The sequence below is a fragment of the Hibiscus syriacus genome, unplaced genomic scaffold, assembly GCF_006381635.1.
Source record: "Hibiscus syriacus cultivar Baekdansim isolate YM2019G1 unplaced genomic scaffold, ASM638163v2 tig00110503_pilon, whole genome shotgun sequence".
NCBI classification, from domain to species: domain Eukaryota; kingdom Viridiplantae; phylum Streptophyta; class Magnoliopsida; order Malvales; family Malvaceae; genus Hibiscus; species Hibiscus syriacus.
The window spans coordinates 3,699,322-3,719,715 of NW_024062764.1; the positions used below are offsets into that span (position 1 = coordinate 3,699,322).

The following is a 20,394-nucleotide window of genomic DNA, read 5'->3' on the forward strand; positions in this document are numbered from 1 at the left end:
GGCAAGATTCTATGTTTAGTAATCATGTCGATATAATCTCTTTGCCTAAGTGCTTAGACGTTGTGTGTTGTTGAGTACTTTTTATATAAACTAAGTTATTTTGGAATCAATATCGGGTTGCATTTGCATTAGCATTTTCATATGTTTTTTTTTTCTAAATTTTTAAAAATCTTAATGATTACATTATAACAATTCATTCATTAAAATTCACCAAATAATAAAATACAATTTCCAATCATTTGTAGTTATTCTGGCATACACCTCACACCCATACGGTACTCGTCAATCAACCAAGAAAATGGATGACAAGATCGCACAAATTGAAAAAACTCAAGCTGAAATGCAAGAGAATTTAAAGAAAGCGCAAGAGGATATGCGCGAACAGATGATGAAGGCTCAAGACGACATGATGGCAAAGTTGATTAGTTTGCTACAAGGAAATAGTATAATCCGAGAAGAGACTCCAATTATCAGTCATACTGCCGAAGAACCATTATATCCCCCTGGTTTCACACCACCGCATTTCCACGCACAACAAACCACAACCATCCAACCAAAAAAAATACAAGTAAACCTACCTGGCTCTTCTACAAACCCGCAACCAATTGAAGATGTCCCTGATCTGGATGAGGAAGACAAAAAAGAACAGGATAAGGAGATTAAGAAAGAATGGGAACAAATGAAGCATGAATTCCGAGCTATGAAAGAAGATGCTAGCCTATATGGAATTGACGCCAGAGAGCTAAGTCTGGTCCCTGATTTAGTGTTGCCGCCGAAGTTCAAAGTTCCAGATTTCGAGAAATTTGATGGCACCAGTTGTCCTTCTGCACATATTACCATGTTTTGCAGAAAAATGACAGGCTATGTGGGAAACGATCAGTTATTAATTCATTGTTTTCAAGAAAGCCTGGCAGGATCAGCAATTCGTTGGTACAATCAGCTAAGTCGGGCTAATATTAAATCCTGGAAGGATTTGGCTAAGGCTTTTCTAGAGCAATATAAGCATGTAAAAGATGTGAGGCCAAACCGAATTCTGTTACAGAGTATGGAAAAAAGATCCAACGAGAGCTTCAGGCAGTATGCCCAAAGGTGGAGAGATGTGGCTGTGCAAGTTTATCCACCATTAGAGGAGGAAAAACTAATATGTTCTTTGTAAATACTCTGAGGGCCCCTTTCTTTGGACATCTTATTGGAAATTCGTCCAAGAATTTTGCTGATATAGTTAATGCAGGAGAAATGATTGAGATGGCGATCAAAAGCGGGAAGCTAGACGGGGGAGAATCTAGCCGAAAGCCTCCAGCAAGAAGGAAGGATAATGAGGTCAGTAATGTGAAGAAATATGATTCTAATAACATTACAGTATCTCGACCACAAGCCACTGTATCGTCAGCACTAAATCCTGTCCAGCAAGGGGCGAAAGAACCAAGACAGGAAAGGGAAAGGGTTCAATTTGACCCTATCCCCATGACTTATAAAGAACTATTCCAGATCCTGTATGACAAACATGTGGTGTCACCTTACCACACTTCTCCAATACAGCCTCCTTACCCAAAATGGTTTGACATCAATGCTCAATGTGAGTATCATGCGGGGGCATCGGGGCATTCAATTGAAAACTGTCTGGCCTTTAAAAAGTTGGTGCAGAGATTAAGACAAAGAAATGTCATCAATTTTGGTGACAGCGAGCAGCCCAATGTGGCTCAGAACCCACTGCCGAACCATGCAGGGACAGGAGTTAATGCTGCTATTGAAGAAAAAGGGAACGAAATCATTACCAAAGTCAAAGAAGTGAAGTCACCCATGCATTGGGTATGGGGGCAAATGGTCAAAATAGGCTGGTTGACCTTTAATGCTAACGAAAATAAGCATGCTTGCCCCTACCACCGTTGCGAGGATCATGTCATTCAAAGTTGTGATGAGTTTAAGGCTTTGGTTCAAAGGCTGATGGATAGTAAAGATATGGAATTTTACCATGAAGCTACGAAAGAGAAAGAGATTGAGATTTGCGCTTCCGAAGGCACATCTAAGGGAGTTTACAATACCAATTGCCCTTTAGTCATCACACCGAAAGCCCAGACTATGGAAAGGTTAATCCCTAAAATAGTGATCACGCCTCCATCGTCTTTTCCTTATAAGGACAACAAGCAGGTCCCTTGGAGGTATGGATGCCAATTAAAGAATGTTGAGAGTTCAGAGGCTGCTAAGGAAGAGGTGGACGAGGTAGGTCATTTCACCAGAAGTGGGAGATGTTATTCTTCCAACCAGACCAGTGAACCTGAGAAAAGGATGACCGTTGATAAAGGAAAAAGGGTTGAGATATTATTGAAAAATGATGAGCCGACAATTAATGAGCCTGTAACCGAGAATGATGCTGTAGAGTTTTTAAAATTCTTGAAACATAGCGAATATAGCATTGTTGAACAATTACACAAGTTGCCAGCTCGTATCTCGATCCTGTCTCTACTATTAAGCTCTGAGGCACATCGAAATGCATTGCTGAAAGTTTTGAATCAGACTTTCGTACCGAAAGATGTGCCAGTGGAAAAGATAGATCGACTGGTTTCAAATATTCAGGCGGATAATTTCATCTCTTTCTCTGATGACGAGATCCCATCCGGAATGATGGGCAATCCTAAAGCCCTGCATATTACCATCAGGTGCAAGGGACATGTGTTATCACGAGTACTAATCGACAATGGCTCTGCCCTGAATGTGATGCCATTAGTGACATTAAAAAAACTGCCGGTTGATAGTACATACATGAGAAATTGCCAAAGCATCGTTCGAGCTTTTGACGGAACAAAGAAGGAGGTGCTGGGGAAGATCGATATTCCTTTAACCATAGGACCATCAACCTATGAGGTCGAATTCCTTGTAATGGATATAATGCCTTCCTATAACTGCTTGTTAGGAAGGCCTTGGATCCATCAGGCAGGAGTTGTGCCATCCACTTTGCATCAGAAACTCAAATTTGTAATTGAGGGGAGACTGGTATGCCTTAATGCTGAGGAAGATATCATTGCTTCCATATCTACTACCGCTCCATATGTCGAAATAGATGAAGATGCGGTCGAGTGCTCTTTCAGAGCCTTGGAATTCATTAATGCCACCTTTGTTGCCGAAAGAAAGAAAATTCCGAAGCCTAGGCTATCCAATTGTACCAAAATGGAACTGAAAATGACTATGGGAAGAGGAGCCAAGGTTGGAAGTGGGTTGGGAAGCCGCCTACAGGGAAATATTAGTCCAGTTTTTCCTGGTATTAAGCGAGATCGTTTTGGTTTGGGATATCGCCCGACCTTAAAGGAAAAGTTGAAAAATGTTCAAAAGAGCCATGAAAGGAGGAAAGCCAGGTTAGTCGGGGAAGATATTAAGTGGGAACCCATGAATTTCCCATTGTTGCGTGACACATTCATATCTGGGGGCCATATGTTTCAGGGGAGTCGATCATCAAAAGAGTCTGTTATTGAAAATAACCTGAAGGATTTGGGCGTAAATGTGATATCAGAGGAAGGAATCGAAGACGAAAGGGCTATGGGCATCTACCCCGCACCACCAGGCTTTGTGCTAAACAATTGGACAGCAGAAGAATTACCTGTAGTTTACAAAACTATTTCAGAGTAATGCACAAAAACTTTCCCTATTGTCTAAACCCTGAGGCAATAGGTGATCTCTTGTAAGGGGTTAATCTATATGTTTTTAAATGATGCATTCCTCTTAATTCACGAAATGACAAATATCATCATTTCCATTCTTTTATTTATTTATTTTTTATATATTATTATTTCATTCTATTTCGATATGGGATATATTCTCCTGTATTTGTATATGTATATATCCTCTCGTTCGTTATTCTTTCAGGACCTCCGATATTAATAGTATGAATGCTGATGAGTCTGACCTGAAGATAGATTTCGAGTTGCCCATATGTCAAGGGGAAATTGAAGGTTATGATAGTGATGAGGGAAGCCATTTATCTTCTGAACTACTAAAAATGGTAGAAATAGAAGATAAACAAATTCTGACTCATGAAGAGCCCATTGAGATCTTGAATCTAGGATCAGAGGAGGATAAAAAAGAGATAAAGATTGGCACCATCATATCTGCTGAGGGACGACAAAGTCTGATTCAGCTGCTTCGAGAGTACAGAGATGTGTTCGCTTGGTCGTATGAGGACATGCCAGGGTTAGATACTGAATTAGTGGTACATAAATTGCCAATAAAGCCTGAATGTAAACCGGTACAACAAAAGTTCAGAAGGATGCGACCTGAAATGATACTTAAAATTAAAGAAGAAGTAAAGAAACAATTTGATGCTGGGTTCCTGAAAGTAGCCAAGTATCCGGAATGGGTAGCAAATGTTGTTCCAGTACCAAAGAAAGATGGGAAAGTTCGCATGTGCATCGACTACAGAGATCTTAATCGGGCCAGTCCGAAAGATAATTTCCCTCTGCCACACATAGACACCCTGGTGGACAATACAGCTGGAAACTTTCTATTTTCATTTATGGATGGGTTTTCAGGTTACAATCAAATAAAGATGCATCCAGATGATATGGAAAAAACTACGTTTGTCACCATGTGGGGTACGTTCTGTTACAAGGTGATGCCGTTCGGACTAAAGAATGCAGGGGCAACCTATCAAAGGGCCATGGTAACACTATTCCACGACATGATGCACAAGGAAATCGAGGTATATGTCGATGATATGATTGTTAAAGCTAAAACGGAGGAAGAACACATCGAGAATCTGAGGAAACTCTTCCAAAGATTAAGGAGCTGCCAGTTAAAACTCAATCCAAGCAAGTGTACCTTCGGGGTAACATCGGGAAAACTCTTGGGGTTTGTAGTAAGCAAAAAGGGATTGAAGTAGATCCTGACAAGGTCAAAGCTATTCAGAATTTACCACCCCCAAAAACACAAAAAGAAGTTCGAGGATTTCTGGGAAGATTAAACTACATCGCCCGATTTATTTCGCAATTAACTGAGAAGTGCGATCCCATTTTTCGCCTTCTCCGTAAAAATAACCCAGGGGTATGGAATGATGATTGCCAGGGAGCTTTTGAAGCAATAAAAGGATATTTGTCGAATGCTCCAGTATTAATGCCACCAATATCCGGCAAACCATTAATCCTCTACTTATCAATCTTTGAGAATTCAATGGGGTGCGTATTAGGGCAGCATGATCAAACTGAGAAAAGAGAAAGAGCAATTTACTACCTCAGCAAAAAGTTTACTGATTGCGAGACAAGGTACTCACCAATAGAAAAGTTGTGTTGTGCTTTAGTTTGGACTACCCGAAGGCTCAGACAATATATGTTGTATCACTCTACTTGGCTCATATCTAAACTTGATCCTCTAAAATATCTAATGGATGTACCTGCTTTATCTGGAAGATTGGCTCGTTGGCAAATCTTATTGTCGGAATTTGATATCCAATATGTAAGCCAAAAAGCAGTTAAAGGAAGTGTTGTGGCCGATTTCATTGCAAGTAGGGTTTCTGAAGAGTATGAACCACTGAACTTCGATTTTCCAGACGAAGATTTAATGGTTATTTCAACAGAGAATGCAGTTTCCTTTACTAATGAACAATGGAAGATGAATTTCGATGGTGCCTCTAATGCTTTAGGGCACGGGATTGGGGCAATTCTCATCTCACCTTGTGGAAAACACTATCCTTTCACCAGTCGATTGAATTTTGATTGCACAAATAACATGGCCGAATATGAAGCATGTATTCTGGGTCTGAAAGCTGCCATGGAGCGTAAAGTGAAAATACTCGAAGTATATGGAGATTCAGCCCTGGTAATTTATCAACTCAGAGGTGAATGGGAAACAAAAGATACGAAGTTGGTGGAATACCGAAAGTTGGTCTTAGAGCTCATTAAAGAATTCGAGAGGGTGACATTTCATTATCTCCCCAGAGAAGAGAATCAAATGGCAGATGCTCTGGCCACTTTGGCAGCAGCTTTCAAAGTCAATGAATATTCAAGCATGATGCCTATTACGATAGAAGCTTACGGGTATCCAGCCCATTGCTATAGCATAGAAGAGGAAGAGGATGGAAATCCCTGGTATTACGATATCCTGCAATATATTAAAAATCAAAGCTACCCTAAGCATGCCATTGAGAATGACAAAAGAACTATTCGAAGAATGGCGGCAGGATATGTGCTTGATGGTGAGGTCTTGTACAAGAAAAGTCATGATCAAGTCTTGTTACGGTGTGTAGATGCCAAAGAAGCCAGAACAATCATTGAAGATGTGCATGAAGGAGTATGTGGTACCCATGCTAATGGACATGTAATGGCTAAACAAATAATGAGATTTGGATATTATTGGTCAACCCTGGAAACTGATTGTATCAATTTCTCCAGAAAATGTCACAAATGCCAGATTTATGGAGATAAGCTCCACACCCCTCCTCATCCATTGCACGTAATGACTGCTCCATGGCCATTCTCTATGTGGGGCATGGATGTCATTGGGCAAATTTTACCCAAAGCTTCTAATGGCCATCGTTTTATATTCGTGGCAATAGACTACTTCACTAAGTGGGTAGAAGCGGCCTCCTATGCAAATGTCACTCAGTCAACAGTTTGCAAGTTCCTGAAGAGAGAAATTATTTGTCGGTATGGGCTACCAGAAAGGATCATCACCGATAATGCCTTGAATTTAAACAATAAGATGATGGAGTCAGTATGTAAACAGTTCCAGATTAAACATCATAATTCCACCACTTATCGCCCAAAGATGAATGGAGCGGTAGAGGCAGCTAATAAGAACATCAAGAGGCTCATACAGAAAATGACTGAGACTTATAGAGACTGGCATGAGAAGCTACCATTCGCTCTGTTTGCTTATCGAACTTCAGTAAGGACGTCCACTGGGGCAACTCCGTTTTCTTTAGTTTATGGCATGGAGGCTGTGTTACCCATTGAGGTCGAGATTCCGTCACTACGAGTGCTGTCAGAGGTTAAGTTAGATGAAGCAGAATGGGTGCAATCTAGGTATGATCAGTTGAACCTGATTGAGGAAAAAAGATTAAAGCTATCTGTTATGGGCAAATGTACCAGAAACGTATGATAAGGGCACATAATAAAAAGGTTCGTCCACGAGAGTTTCAAGAAGGAGACTTGGTGCTAAAAAGATTTTGTCAATTCAGAAAGACTTTCGAGGAAAATGGATGCCAAATTGGGAAGGACCTTATGTGGTAAAGAGGGCCTTTTCTGGAGGAGCTTTGATCCTCACCGAGATGGATGGACCAGAGTTACCTAACCCTGTGAATGCTGATGTAGTCAAGAAGTATTTCGCTTGAAAAAAAAATGAAAAAGACAAAAAATGAAAAATAAAAGAAAGAGAAAGAAAAGAAAAAAAATAAAAGGAGGGTTCAAGATGAAAACCCGTAAAGGACGTCTTGTAACCAGAAAAGGTCTCAGGTTGAAAACCCGTAAAGGGCGGCTTGAGAATTGTGTAAATTCAGAATTCGTGCATGGTGGAGCTGAATTAGTTGGGTAACCAGAAAGTAAATGAGATTCAAACACTGGCTTATGGCATTCAACAGTCGGGAATTTGGCAGTATTGGGGGAACTTCACACCCTTACGCATTACCATAATCCTCAAGATCTCCTTGACAGAAGCTACACTCGGGTCCTCTTACGGCGTGCCAGTTCAAAAGCATTCATACTATTGATGTCTGATGACGCCTACTGTATTTTCTTTTGATTATTCCTTTTAAAAGTTTGTCATGTATTCACTCAAAAAAAAAAACTCTTTATTTATAAATAAAAAGATGTTTTTAACCGCATTGTAAGCATCCTGATTAAAAATAAAAACATATAGATTAGCTCGGGAAACATGAGATCATTGTGCATTATTGTACAAAAAGTTTTGGAAAATACAGATATTCTGAAGCCGAAAATGGTTTTAGCATAAGGCTTATGCAATGTTAGACCATAAGAAGTTAAAGCCTTGGGATATACGCGAATGCTTAACAATTGAGGATAACCCAAGAGGTTTTGTCACTAATTAAATAGTGGGTCATGAGAAGCACATGGGTTCAAAGAGTAAAGAGAATCAGAGTCAGGCTCAACCAAAGAGTGCCCAATCAGGGTTTTCGATTGAGATAAACTGCTGTTGATTTTTCGTGCCCAAATCAGTCTGAAGTACAAGGCCATTAACAAAAGAAAATTCTCGTTTGAAAAGAAAATACCCTCAAAATAATTGCATCATTGCACACATTTTAGGCATAAACATGATCATGACATAAAATGCATAATAATGAGTGCTTGCAGATTCTCCTAAAAGAAATGGCAAAGATGTAAAGACCCAACAAAGAAATAACCAATTAGAATTTCCATGTTTGGTCGTGGCAATACAAGCTTCCGCAAGAGAAATTTCTTCCAAAACTTATCTTCCCAAGATTTTCAGGTATGATGTTTTCGAATCCTCAAACACATATTAACAAAGGTTAATGTTTAATTTTTAGGTTCGATCCCGATTTAATGGATCAACTCCCCCAGATCTGATATTCCCTTCAGAGTAAGTGGAACAGGTCTCTCTTCTCAAGATTTGATATTCCCTTCAGAGTAAGTGGAACAAGTCTGCCAGATCTGATATTCCCTTCAGAGTAAGCGGAACAGGTCTCTCTTCTCAAAGATTTGATATTCCCTTCAGAGTAAGTGGAACAAATCTATCTTCTCCAAGATCTGATATTTCCTTCAGAGTAAGCGGAACAGGTCTCTCTTCTCCAAGATTTGATATTCCCTTCAGAGTAAGTGGAACAAGTCTACCAGATCTGACATTCCCTTCAGAGTAAGTGGAACAGGTCTCTTTTTCCATGATTTGATATTCCCTTCAGAAGAAGCGGAACATATCTCTTTTTTCCAAGGTTTGGTATTCCCTGTGACAGCGGAACAAGTCTACCCTGATTCAATCTTCCCTGAAGAACAGTGGAATAGATCAACATCCCCAGATCTGATGTTCCCTGAGTGACAGCGGAACAGATTCCTCATCATATCTCAAATATTGAAGTTAAATGGATGAAAAATGCATTGTCTCTTCATCTTTGCCCTATTCTTTTTAACATAAGAATGGACAAAGAGGGGCAACTGTCGACACCCGATTTTTCATCTCGTTCTTATTATTATTATATGTATTATTATTATTAATATTATTTTACATATTTGGCAGGCTTAATGTGCAGCCCAAATTACAAAATAAAACACAACAGTCCACTACAAGGTTTCAACCCAAGTTCCAGCCCCGAGACTCCAAGAACCGACCCATAGTAAGCTGGATCAGACCTGACCCAACAGCAATACAAGGAGACCCGAACTGGCCCAGTAACCTGACCCGGTGCTAGATCCATACCCGAGGCCACTGCCAAGCACGCCGCTGAGCACATTGCTGATCACCAAAGTAACCATCGTCATTCCTTACGGCAAATACCACCCAAAACATAAAAAAAAAATCAGACCAAATTAACTCCACTAAATATTAGAATAATACCAAAAATCTGGAAAAATCCTGGATCCAACCTGCTCCCACATGCGTGCAATTATATATCCAGCGTAGAAAACACAGGAAAAGGAGGCCATTCGAACCACCAGAGGCAAGCAAAACAGAGGGAAAACAGATTGTAAGGTTCAGTTCTTCAATAGAAAGAGGGGATCTTTCGAAAACAATTTGTAAGGGGGGTCATTAGCACAAAAGGGTCTCCTGGGATTTTGATTCGAAATCAATAAAATACCAACTTTCTTCCTTTGATTTTTCGCATAAGCAATACAAGTAACTTATCATTCCCATCTTTATCAACAACCCGACAGCACAAAGCAAAGCATTTTTAAGGTAATAAATCATATTTATTTTTTAGCATAAGTTTTGAAACAAAATAGAATATAAAGAAGAAGTAAAAGGAGGAAGTAAATATTACCATGGGGTAGTCGGAGAGGAGTGTGGTCACCACAACGTAGAGGCCGACCGAGCGATGAACAAGTTGTGGATTTTGGTGTACAATCGCCGTTCTGGTTGAGAGCAACAGAGAAGGGAACCAAGAACAATAAAAATTAAAAGAGGTTTTAATTGGGTATAGTAATATGACATATTTGTTTAGTATTTTAGTGCAAAAATTAGTGGGTTAATCAAACCCACGTGGGAGACATTTCATCTAGGTATGGGGTATAGTAATATGACAATAATTGTTTAGTATTTTAGTGTTAAAATTGGTGGGTTAATCAACCCACGTGGGAGGCCACTCATTAGTGTTTTATGATTTTTTTTTATTTATGGTTTTAGTCTTAGATATTAAACATGCTTATTTTAGTCACTTGCATATTTTATTTTTGTTTTAATTTAGATATGATGGTTTGATAATTTGTGTTTTAGTCTTATTTTTATTTTTATGTTTATTTTTTTTTTGTGTATTTTGCATTTTAGTCCATTTAGGGACTGTTACTATAATTTACCGACTTTGTGTATGTGTCCTTTTAGATTCATGCATTTTTATTATTCAATATTTGATTAATTTACTCTTAAAATTCGTTTGGTTTGTATGTAAATTAATTTATTATTTCTAGCTTTCATCTATTAGTGCTAATTTAACGTTCTCATTGTTTTCGCCTTAATTTTGGAGGATTATGTGTTGGAGTAGCATCTTGAATATTTAATTACTTTGACCATGTAATTGCTTTGATCATTTATAAGGATATATATTATTTTATTTAGCATATGGTATATATATATATATATATGCACACATTAATTATGGTAGTGAATGTGGGATTTGAACCCACGCCATTTATAATATATATATATGTATTATATGTTCCTTATGTATATATTATATTCTATCTATGCATGTATATATTTAATGTTTAGTTCCTTTGTATGTTATTATTAGAATATGTATACATATTTAGCAATATTTAGTTACTATTAGTTTTTGATTGTTTATAAATTACATATATAGTTGCATTCATTTTGATATATAAATTAGGTGTAGGGCATCTTTTAATTAATTTTGCATGATATCCTCATGAGCATTACTTGACTTGAATTGAAATAAATTGACTAAGAGTAATATTCGATCATTTTATAATTATAGAAAGAAACTTTCTAATACGTGAATATTTAATCTATTTTAATATATAACATTAAGTATTAATACTAGAACTTACATTTTAGATTTGAGTCCCTATGTTCCTTAATTTTCATAATTTGACATTTTAAGTTAGAAAAAGGCCTTGATTTACTTTTAGTTTAATTAGGACAAATAAAATTTTATTTGATTGCGTTGTTTTTACAAATCTAAGGCACTGTTCACTTATTTAGGAATTAATAGTATATCCTCCGCGATCGTGCTCAGGGGGTGACTACTGGTAATTCCCCAAATAAGTCAACATCCTTTTTAAACCACATCATGTTTTCTAAAAATGAGGCAATGTTCGGTTATTAGACAGAATAGCTGATCTCCCGCATTTACGCTCGGGGGCGAATGCTATCGGTCTCAATAAACGAATACCCTTTTCAAACTCTACATCCTTAATGATTTTTAAATTAAATAAAGATCGAACTCAAAATTTCCGATTTTAAATATAGGGTAATCAACTAGGTACCAATTTTTGGGCGCTTGTGGGGGTGCTAATCCTTCCCCACGCGTAACCGACTCCCGAACCTGATTTCTGGATTTTGCAGACCTCAAAAACTCGGTATTTTATTAAAATAAAAATATTTTATTAAAATCACCCGGTTTTTATGGTGTTCCAATCTCACCTTAAATGATTGGTGGCGACTCCTCACCTTTTAAAACGATTTTCAAAGAGAAACCCCCCAAGTCGATATCGGTTTTTTCCCTTCGGGCGAAAAACGGTTACGACAATAAATATGACTGTTAAAACCTCCAATAAGTTGTCCTCGGTATCAAATAGTATGCCTACCTAACCTTCAACTATCCACAACTCCATGCTGAATCAACAGTGACTTCTCATGCCAAACATTCGAAAGAATGGGCAAGGGACGAGATAAAGAATCCCATGACAGACAAGACATCATTAAAAAGCATTCTCAAATATCTAACCCACCGATATTATTCCGACTTTTCATATTTTTTAAAACACTCATGTGTGACATAAGTGGTAACATAGCCCATACCAGTACTAAATCACCGCAACCATCGTTCACAGATTTGTAACAGTCTGCCAAAAAGAAGCAAAAGAAAAATCCATAGCAAGCATCCAACATTATAAAGAGCGGCCAGTAATACAGAGCACTATGATGTCATCATCCCAAAGATGACAGAGAAACCAAATGGATTCCGAGTTATTGCAATTAAAATAGTATGAAATCAATGAGCGGATCCATAATAACATGCATTGACCTTAAACGACGGCAACCAACTTGTAAAGTTAAATTTCAATTCTTATTAAAAGCCTAATCAGTCTCCTTATTGCGATAAAATGTTAACTACACCCCAGAAATAACACAATTTATCTTTCAGAGAAGGCTTAGAAATTGCTTTCTCAACTTTTATCTAGAGGGGCAGGCAAATGCAAGACTTGCACCGACTCTAGTACAGTTTTTATTGACACGGAACATGAATGGGGAGCCGAAACTACGGAGTTCACAAGGTAATATGAAACCACGGGAATAAATTACGGGCAGGCTCATAAAAGTTTCTAAAATCATTTTTTTTTCGGAAGACAAAAAAAGGTTAAAAAGGCCATCCCCTAGTTTATCTTGCTTTATATCCCCTTTTTTTTTTTTGATAGAAGTTGGAGGTCTCATTAAAAACTCCCTTCGTATTCTTCCACATACTTAGAAGTATGTTGAAGAACAAGGAAGGGAGAAAAGAGTGCCTCATATTTTATTAAATATAATACTAAGTACATGAGGTAACACCAAACCCACATACGGGAATAAACACCAATACAACCCATATCACCTAGAAATCTTACATCGTCAACCAAAAAGCCCCTAAATCACCTCAAGATGTAAGATAACATAACAACAACAAAAAACCAACAATTACAACCACAAACTTAAAAACGCCTCTGAATACAGCAGCCGAACAATCACAACCCAATTGGAGGATCAAGATCTAAAGAAATATCGCAATCTTCAGGAACCCAAGAATTAGGTTTGAAGGAAGGATCAACTTCATGCACCAAGATTTTGAATAAATGATCCCCGACCTTCAACTCCAACAACTCATTAATTCTCACTTGAGCGTTTGTGAGTATTTGGATTTTAGCCCGATCAAAAGACGAAGGGAACTCACAACTGTTATCGATTGCTATTAACTTGCCCCACTTAGTAGCTATGTTTTTGAAAGTATCCCAATTCCAAGCGTGAAAAGGAATACCTTCGCAAACTAGCCAAACGCGCCGGCTCTCCACCACAAGGCTCTCAGACCAAGTTTCCACTCTGGAAAACCATTCTGCAAGAGTTTCTAACTTTTCATCCTTCACGCATCTCAACGAATTAGAATCTTCAAAACCATTAGAACTACATTTCCAGCAGCTCTCATAAGCGTGAAACCCGCTAGTCCTTTGGCTTGTATTTGGTTAGCAAGATTACCAATCTTGATAAAGTTCTTGCACCACCCCACAAGACAGTTAGACAACACATGAAGTTTATCTGCGTCCACAACACCCTCAACTTCACAGTGTTTAATTGTCGGAAAAACTTCCAGCCCCGACTTACTATGAACAACTTTCGAGGACTTTCGCCAGTAAGACTGTCGGGGTTTATGTTTAGCCAAAGAGACTCTAATTTTGTTGCCGTAAATATGATAACCATTCATCTTAGAAATCGATGTCCTTGCTTCTTCAATTGTAGCAAAGCGAATAAACCCAAAACGAACCCCATTCGAGTTTCTTTTTTGGGAATGAAGGCATCAATAACTTGACCATGTGAGCCAAATATGGATCCAAGTTTCTTCCAATGGATCTTCTCTGGAAGGTTTTCGATAAAAATCGTGTAACAATCCTTTATGGACCCATTGCGAAAATCTGGTTGGCCTTCTTTCGACCGATTATAAAACCCATTTCTTCTTCTTCCCACCACTTCGGAAAATTTTGCATCGGAATACCCTTTCGAATAGATCTCCTTGGCTCCACCATGATCAACATTAGCGACTGGAAGCGTTGGTGTTGCATGAACAAAAGACAGCTTTCCGTTCCTATGTTTCCCTTCTTGTGAGCATTTCTTCAAAGGACTGGATGATAGTGGATTTTCACCCGACCTCGCCGAAAATGATCCCGAATTTTGTTGATTTTGGGTTGAAGGAGAGTGTCTGTAAGTGGTGCCGTCGGACTCAACTATCCAACCCGCCTCACGTGCCAAGGCTGCCAAAACATCGTTCTTAGCAGCATTCGGTGGAATAGAGAAGTTACCAAACTGTCTCAATCCGGCCAACAAGCGTCTGGTAAAAACTCTTCTTTGCGGTTTCCGTAACCTTGTCCTCTCCTTTTCATTCTCAATTTTACGATTGTCCTTACCGGAGTAAGATGAAGAGGCTGCACCAGCGGATCCAGATTTCTTGAGAAGACTGCCTCGTGGAACTGCATTTTCCTTCATTTTTAAATCGTTAACCCGCTTATTCAACTCTGCCACTAATGCTTTAAGAGCCTTCACTTTCGCTTCTAATTCCTTGGCAGACTCCAGGGGGATATCACCAACTGCAACACGGCAGTCTGGTTCAAGCGGGAGATGAGAACTCCTAGACGATGAAGGAGGAACAATAGGAGGCCTCACGGAGGAAGCAGCCACCGCACCAGCTGAGTCAAACCCTCGAAGTTGGCTGGGTTGAGACGTTGGATGGGGTTCCATGGTGAATACTCAGCTGTACACCACTGCTCGACACAAGAGAAGACGGGATTAGGTCACGTTTAGGCACTGCGCTGGGTTGAGTGGCGGAGGCGAACTCGGACGGCTGGAGGCTTCGAAAATCTGCAAAGGACGAGTGTAGATCTGCGACTAAAGACAGCGTTTTTCGCAAATGCAAGTCCAGATCTGTATTCACCGTGAGCAGACGACCATCCTAGGAAAAAGCGGCGTCAAACGGTGGTCAGAGTGTGGCGGCGGACGGCGGCAGCAGACGGCGGGCGGCGGCAGCGGCCAGCGGGCAACAGACGAATGAGACAACACTTTTAAATTTAAAAACACCTGGGCCCTAGAGAGAAGCGGGAACTTCTCTCACTCCAGAAAAGCTGAATTGTACCAGATTAGTCTGATATGCTGATCTCAACTCCTAAGATGTCCTTCACCACCTCGTATGTCACGAATGCAATAGCTATTGATGGTACAACCTGAAAAAAATGAAGGGAACAAACAATATTAACTATCAACAATTGAAAGATGTATTTTCATATTCAATTGTAAAAATAAAACATTTATTATATTAGAAAACCATGAAAAAGTAATTGCAAGTTATCAAGTAGGCTCTTTTCACTACTCGATAACAACTTCTACAAATAATCTATTCCTGGGAAGAAAAGGACATTCGCATCAGTAATGCAAAGAATCTTCCAGGGACAAATTTTTAAGGCATGTGCAAGATAAGAATTTGTTACATCCGGAAAGAGAAGGACCAACACTTTGATCTATGATAATGCAAAATACACAGGGATTCTTTCTCTTCAGACATTTCAATAAAAGAAAATAATAGCATGAAAATCTTTCTGGTGCAACCTCTTTCTGTGTTCTCTCTGATCCAACCTAAAATTTACTATCAATCAAATGGAAAAAAATGTTATTCCTGCATTTATCAAGAAGTGAAAATAAGTAAATAAAAAACACTGACCTTCACAGAATTAGGGACCAGACCCTTGTATAATGCTCCAAAACCCTCATGCCTAACAGTTTTTCTGAATGCATCAATCATTCCAGAATACTCAAGAGGAGCCTTATGCCTCCCATCACCTGTGACAACTGATGCAGCATCTTTCCATCCTACCATTTGCATTCTTCTGCGAATGACATCAAGAGGGTAAGCAACAGTTTGTCCAACAGTTCCAGCAGCAGCCCCACAAGCAAGCCTGGTTGTCACACTCAACTCAGAGTCCTCAACAAAACCAAATTGGGGATTCTTGATTAACCAATCTTTTAGAGACTCATAGACAGCAAAGTTTAAACCCACATATGGTACCTGCAAACATAAAATGAGTTCAAAATCAACAATGCAACAAATAAGGTAAAGTTCTCTTTGTCAGGTAATAAAGTAATTCACCAACAGTAAACCCAGTGATCACTTCAAACCACCCAAAATGGGGAAAAAAGCATTAAGCATAAATTCACAAGAATGTGATGGCCATAATTATATTCCCAGAAGCTGATTTCATTACAGTGCGTAGGTTCCATTATTATGTGAACCTAAGAAAAAAGGATGCTTCGACCCTTCCCAATTCTTTCTCTCATAAGCTCTTATGACCTGCCAAGGATGATCTCATCACAGCATGACATTCAAAACCATTGAACTAAATAGAAGAAAATATTCAACTCACAACTCCAATGACAGAAGGAAGCCAACCCTTGTACAATGCTCGTGGGCCTTCTTGCCGCAACACAGTTGACAGAGCATGGAACATTCCTCTGTAGTGATAAGGAGAGTTCTCTGTCTGAGAAATAAACAATTAAAATATTAATTGCTTAGGTAGACAAACTACAAGGAAAACTTCTGATATTGAATTAAGAATTAAAACAATTTCAAATTTTCTTCAAATGCGAATAATTCAAGAAAATAATAAAATTACTGTTTACCACAAAACAGTCTCTTTCATCTTGATAAATTGAGATAGATTAAAGCTAAAAAAGTGAAACATCAAACATCTTCCAAATGAAACAATATTTAAGAGATAATACCTGTACAGTAAGCCTGCCTCGTACCATGTCCATTGGGTAAGTTGCAGACATGGCAATTATTCCGGCACATGCTCCAGCTCCAAGGCGTAAAAGAGGAGTGAGTTGAGCATCTTCTGCAGAATTAACAAGGAGAACCCATATATGAACATTCAAGATTTCAAGGAAATCTGTATATAAGTTACATATAATGCAAACATTGACCCCAGAGCATGTAAGGGACAAAAGTCATAGTGTCTTAATTAAAACATGAATTATAACTTAATTCTGTATTACTGTATGTAATCAAATAATGCAAACATGTAATGATTGCTCATTGCTCAGAAAGAAGTTGATTAAATAAGCAACAATACCATTGCCCGTTTGCTGTTGATACAAATACAGGATTCCCCTGTCATCAAAATTAACAAAGAACAATCAGCTGAGAGAAACATGCATTTATTTCAGTTCAAAACTTGAACCTGCATTGTAGGAGCGGTGAAAAGGAATGAATTTTTCAGCCTCACGGAAACTTAAGGCTGTTAGGTTGCACAGTTGCACTAGCTCAACCAAAAGCAACCAGTTTGAATCAGTGTTGTCGAAGTGTACACCTATGAGTTATCCTCAGTGTCAGACAACAAAAATGCCTCAAACCCTTACAAGCAAGGCTCATTTGATTAGGTACAAACATTGAACGCACTTTTTCATAAGGTGCTAGGAACAAAAAAAGCCTCTTAACATTCTCTTTAATTTCATATTTATTTAAAACTTTTTTCATTAGTTGTACCTGTAGGAGCAAAAACTGGGATAATATAAAATTTTCTACTTCTCAATATTTGAGTATTCAACAAAAAACATAGAACCAAAAGAAAATCATGCATATTGGAAAACAAAAGTAGAAATTGTACAAGTTTTGTAGATATGCTGGATCATTATTAAGAGTTCATTATCATAGATACCCTAAGCTTATTATACATGCATACACACGCAACCCTCAAGTAGAATAAAAGCTCTGGGCTTCAAGTGCACCATTCCATACTTGAAAACACTGGTTTAAACTTTTCTTCATTCGGGTCACAAAAGGACTGAACAGTGTTCAACTGATCATTAAATTTTAGGGAACAAGCAAACATTCGCCTAAAAGACAACTAATTACAGTATATGACAGACACTCGGACTTAGCAACACAGAGATAATCGACAAGAAAATAAAATCAACCAATCAATAAATAACAAGCTGAATTGAACTGAATTCAGAAACCCTACTTTGAAGCTTGCTCGTAACTGAAGAATTTGACAGCAGAGTTCGGAACAATCCGTGCACAATTAGTACCATTGCCTTTGAATAATCCACGAAAACCTTCCGTTCTCCAAATGTACTTCAAGCCTTGAACCGTTCCATTGTATTTTATACTATGCGGATTCTGAACCTGCATTCATTTTCCCCCAAGAGAAGTCAACCAATTCAGAAATAGAAACATTCATCTTTCTCAGTACAATAAAACTCAAAGAAATTAAACAAAATAAACCTGAAGTAATATCTTTAAACGTTCCAAAGGAGCAACGGCAGTTCGTGACCTGAATATAAAAGAACGATTTCGATTAAACGGAACATTTAATTAAAAAAAATGAGATATCCAAATGTCTTCTCCGTCGGAAAAAAAACAAAAACAGTCCGTAGAGAGAAAGAGAGAGCTCACAGTCCACCGGCGACGCCGCCGGCAACGAGAGACTTGCAGATGCTAAGAATAGCATAGCTAGGTGCCTTGACGCCCTCTCTCGCTAGCTTCGCTTCCTCGGCTAGATTAACGATCGTCGAAACCGCCGATTCGCTAGTCTTCACATCCTCCGAAGCCATTGAAACTCCAAAAAAATCACAAAAAACACAAACAATCTTCGAAGAACCCTAACAAGTTGTTTTCTCCGGTAGGCTTGAAGTGATCACGGGAGTACCGAGGAGGATAATCCGGGGATCAATACGATCGGATCTCCGAATCGATTTATAGTAAAAAGAGGTTCCGCATTTCTCTCTTTTTCCTTTCTAGTTTTTTGAGGGAGAGCTTGAGATTATGGACTATTTGAGTGCGTGTATTGCTTGTTGCTTTAAGGGCGCGTGGGTTTTTGAAATTTTCTGGCGAGAAGGGATTTTGGCAAAATGGTTAAGTTATGCTAAGGTTACACCCTGTTACGGCCAATGTCTGAAAAGGAAGAAGGTTGCTACTGTAATTACCATGAAATGTCTATAAATATAATGGGTACAATTGGTTAGATACTATGGTCAATTTCTTTTTCTTATTGAATGTTAATATTTTTTTATTTATTGTGAATCTTATAATGTATGCCGGTAGACGTTTGGACGATATTATGACTTTGAAAAGATGTACGAATAGGGATTCAAACTTGATGGGTTTTAATTCGATCAATTCTTTTAGGGTTATTTATTCTTTTTTTAAATTTCGGTGCACGGGATGGAGCAATTTATATAGTATAAAAATTCGGGTGGGACAGGATCGGATTTAAGGTGAAAAATCATCGACCCGGCCCAATCCAATTAATTTTTATTTATATATATTATATTTAATATCTTAAGAATTTTAATGTGGTTACAAGTTATAACTAAATATCTATAATTTAATATAAGGTTGATCCAAAAATAAAATAGGAGGTGTGATCGTTTTTAATTTTGTACGCAAAAATAAATAACTTTTTAATTAGAATATAGAAAAAAAATGTGTGAGAGATGTAAGTTCATTTAAAATTATGTAAAAATATTTTATTTTTTAATTTTAATTCTACCAAATAATAAATAAAAAATATATATTTTTACTAACAACTAGTTGATTTAGTGGGATGGAACAGTAAATCCTTTAAGCAAGTTGTAAGTCGTGATTTATATTGTTATATAAACAATCTTAAGATTCATAGATTTTACTTCCAAGTCTTAAGAGAATCATGAGAATGTCTTGATTAAAGAGAACATGACTTGTAACTTACATTAAATGCCTGAACCATTGTATGATTCATCTCGAATTAGTGTGGATAGAAAGTCATAAGAATTAACTCCATAATTAATAAACTAAGTCGATGAAATTAACACAATAATAAGATTGAGAGGAATCAGTCTCATTCCCTAAGCAAAGCTTGTAAACTGGTGTACATATATAGCTGTGTCAGCTTTGTAAAATTATTTTTTCAGCCTTGTTTTGTTCCCTTCTTCCTTTTTGTCATCTTGTTTTTGGGAATTAGGGCTCCTCATGCATTCTGGAATCGATTTCAATCACCTTATGTTTCTTCATCCTTCAGATACACCGGGAGCGTTATTGGTCTCGCATCAGTTGACGGGCCTCGAGAATTACAACATTTGGAGTCGGTCTATGCGAATTGCTCTTTTTGCGAATAATAAATTGGGGTTAGTCGATGGTGATTACGCGAAGGAGAACTTTGAGGCGTCCTTACACTCGCAATGGGAGCGCTGCAACGCTATTGTCCTATCTTGGATTTTGAACACAGTCAGCAAGGAACTTTCTGCCAGGATCGTGTTCGCCTCGAATGCTTCGTTTGT

At 38.2% G+C, this 20,394-nt stretch overlaps 2 protein-coding genes across 2 annotated transcripts; one reads left to right on the plus strand and one right to left on the minus strand.

Moving 5' to 3' along the window:
• The first annotated feature begins 298 nt into the window (after positions 1-298).
• LOC120129713 lies at positions 299-7,315 on the plus strand. Its single transcript, XM_039147152.1, is given in 9 exon segments — positions 299-506; positions 1,043-1,493; positions 1,683-2,373; positions 2,515-2,874; positions 3,010-3,561; positions 3,905-4,847; positions 4,850-7,042; positions 7,045-7,146; positions 7,149-7,315. Coding segments are annotated over 9 exon segments (5,667 nt in total).
• Positions 7,316-15,185: 7,870 nt separating this feature from the next.
• LOC120129834 (mitochondrial adenine nucleotide transporter ADNT1-like) lies at positions 15,186-18,898 on the minus strand. Its single transcript, XM_039147238.1, has 8 exons — positions 18,533-18,898; positions 18,362-18,410; positions 18,099-18,262; positions 17,208-17,245; positions 16,858-16,970; positions 16,500-16,613; positions 15,800-16,144; positions 15,186-15,305 (listed from the first exon to the last, which is right to left on the minus strand). Exons 1-8 carry the CDS (start codon positions 18,688-18,690, stop codon positions 15,222-15,224), a joined length of 1,065 nt encoding a protein of 354 aa, XP_039003169.1. The 5' UTR covers positions 18,691-18,898; the 3' UTR covers positions 15,186-15,221.
• Between the last annotated feature and the right edge of the window lie 1,496 nt (positions 18,899-20,394).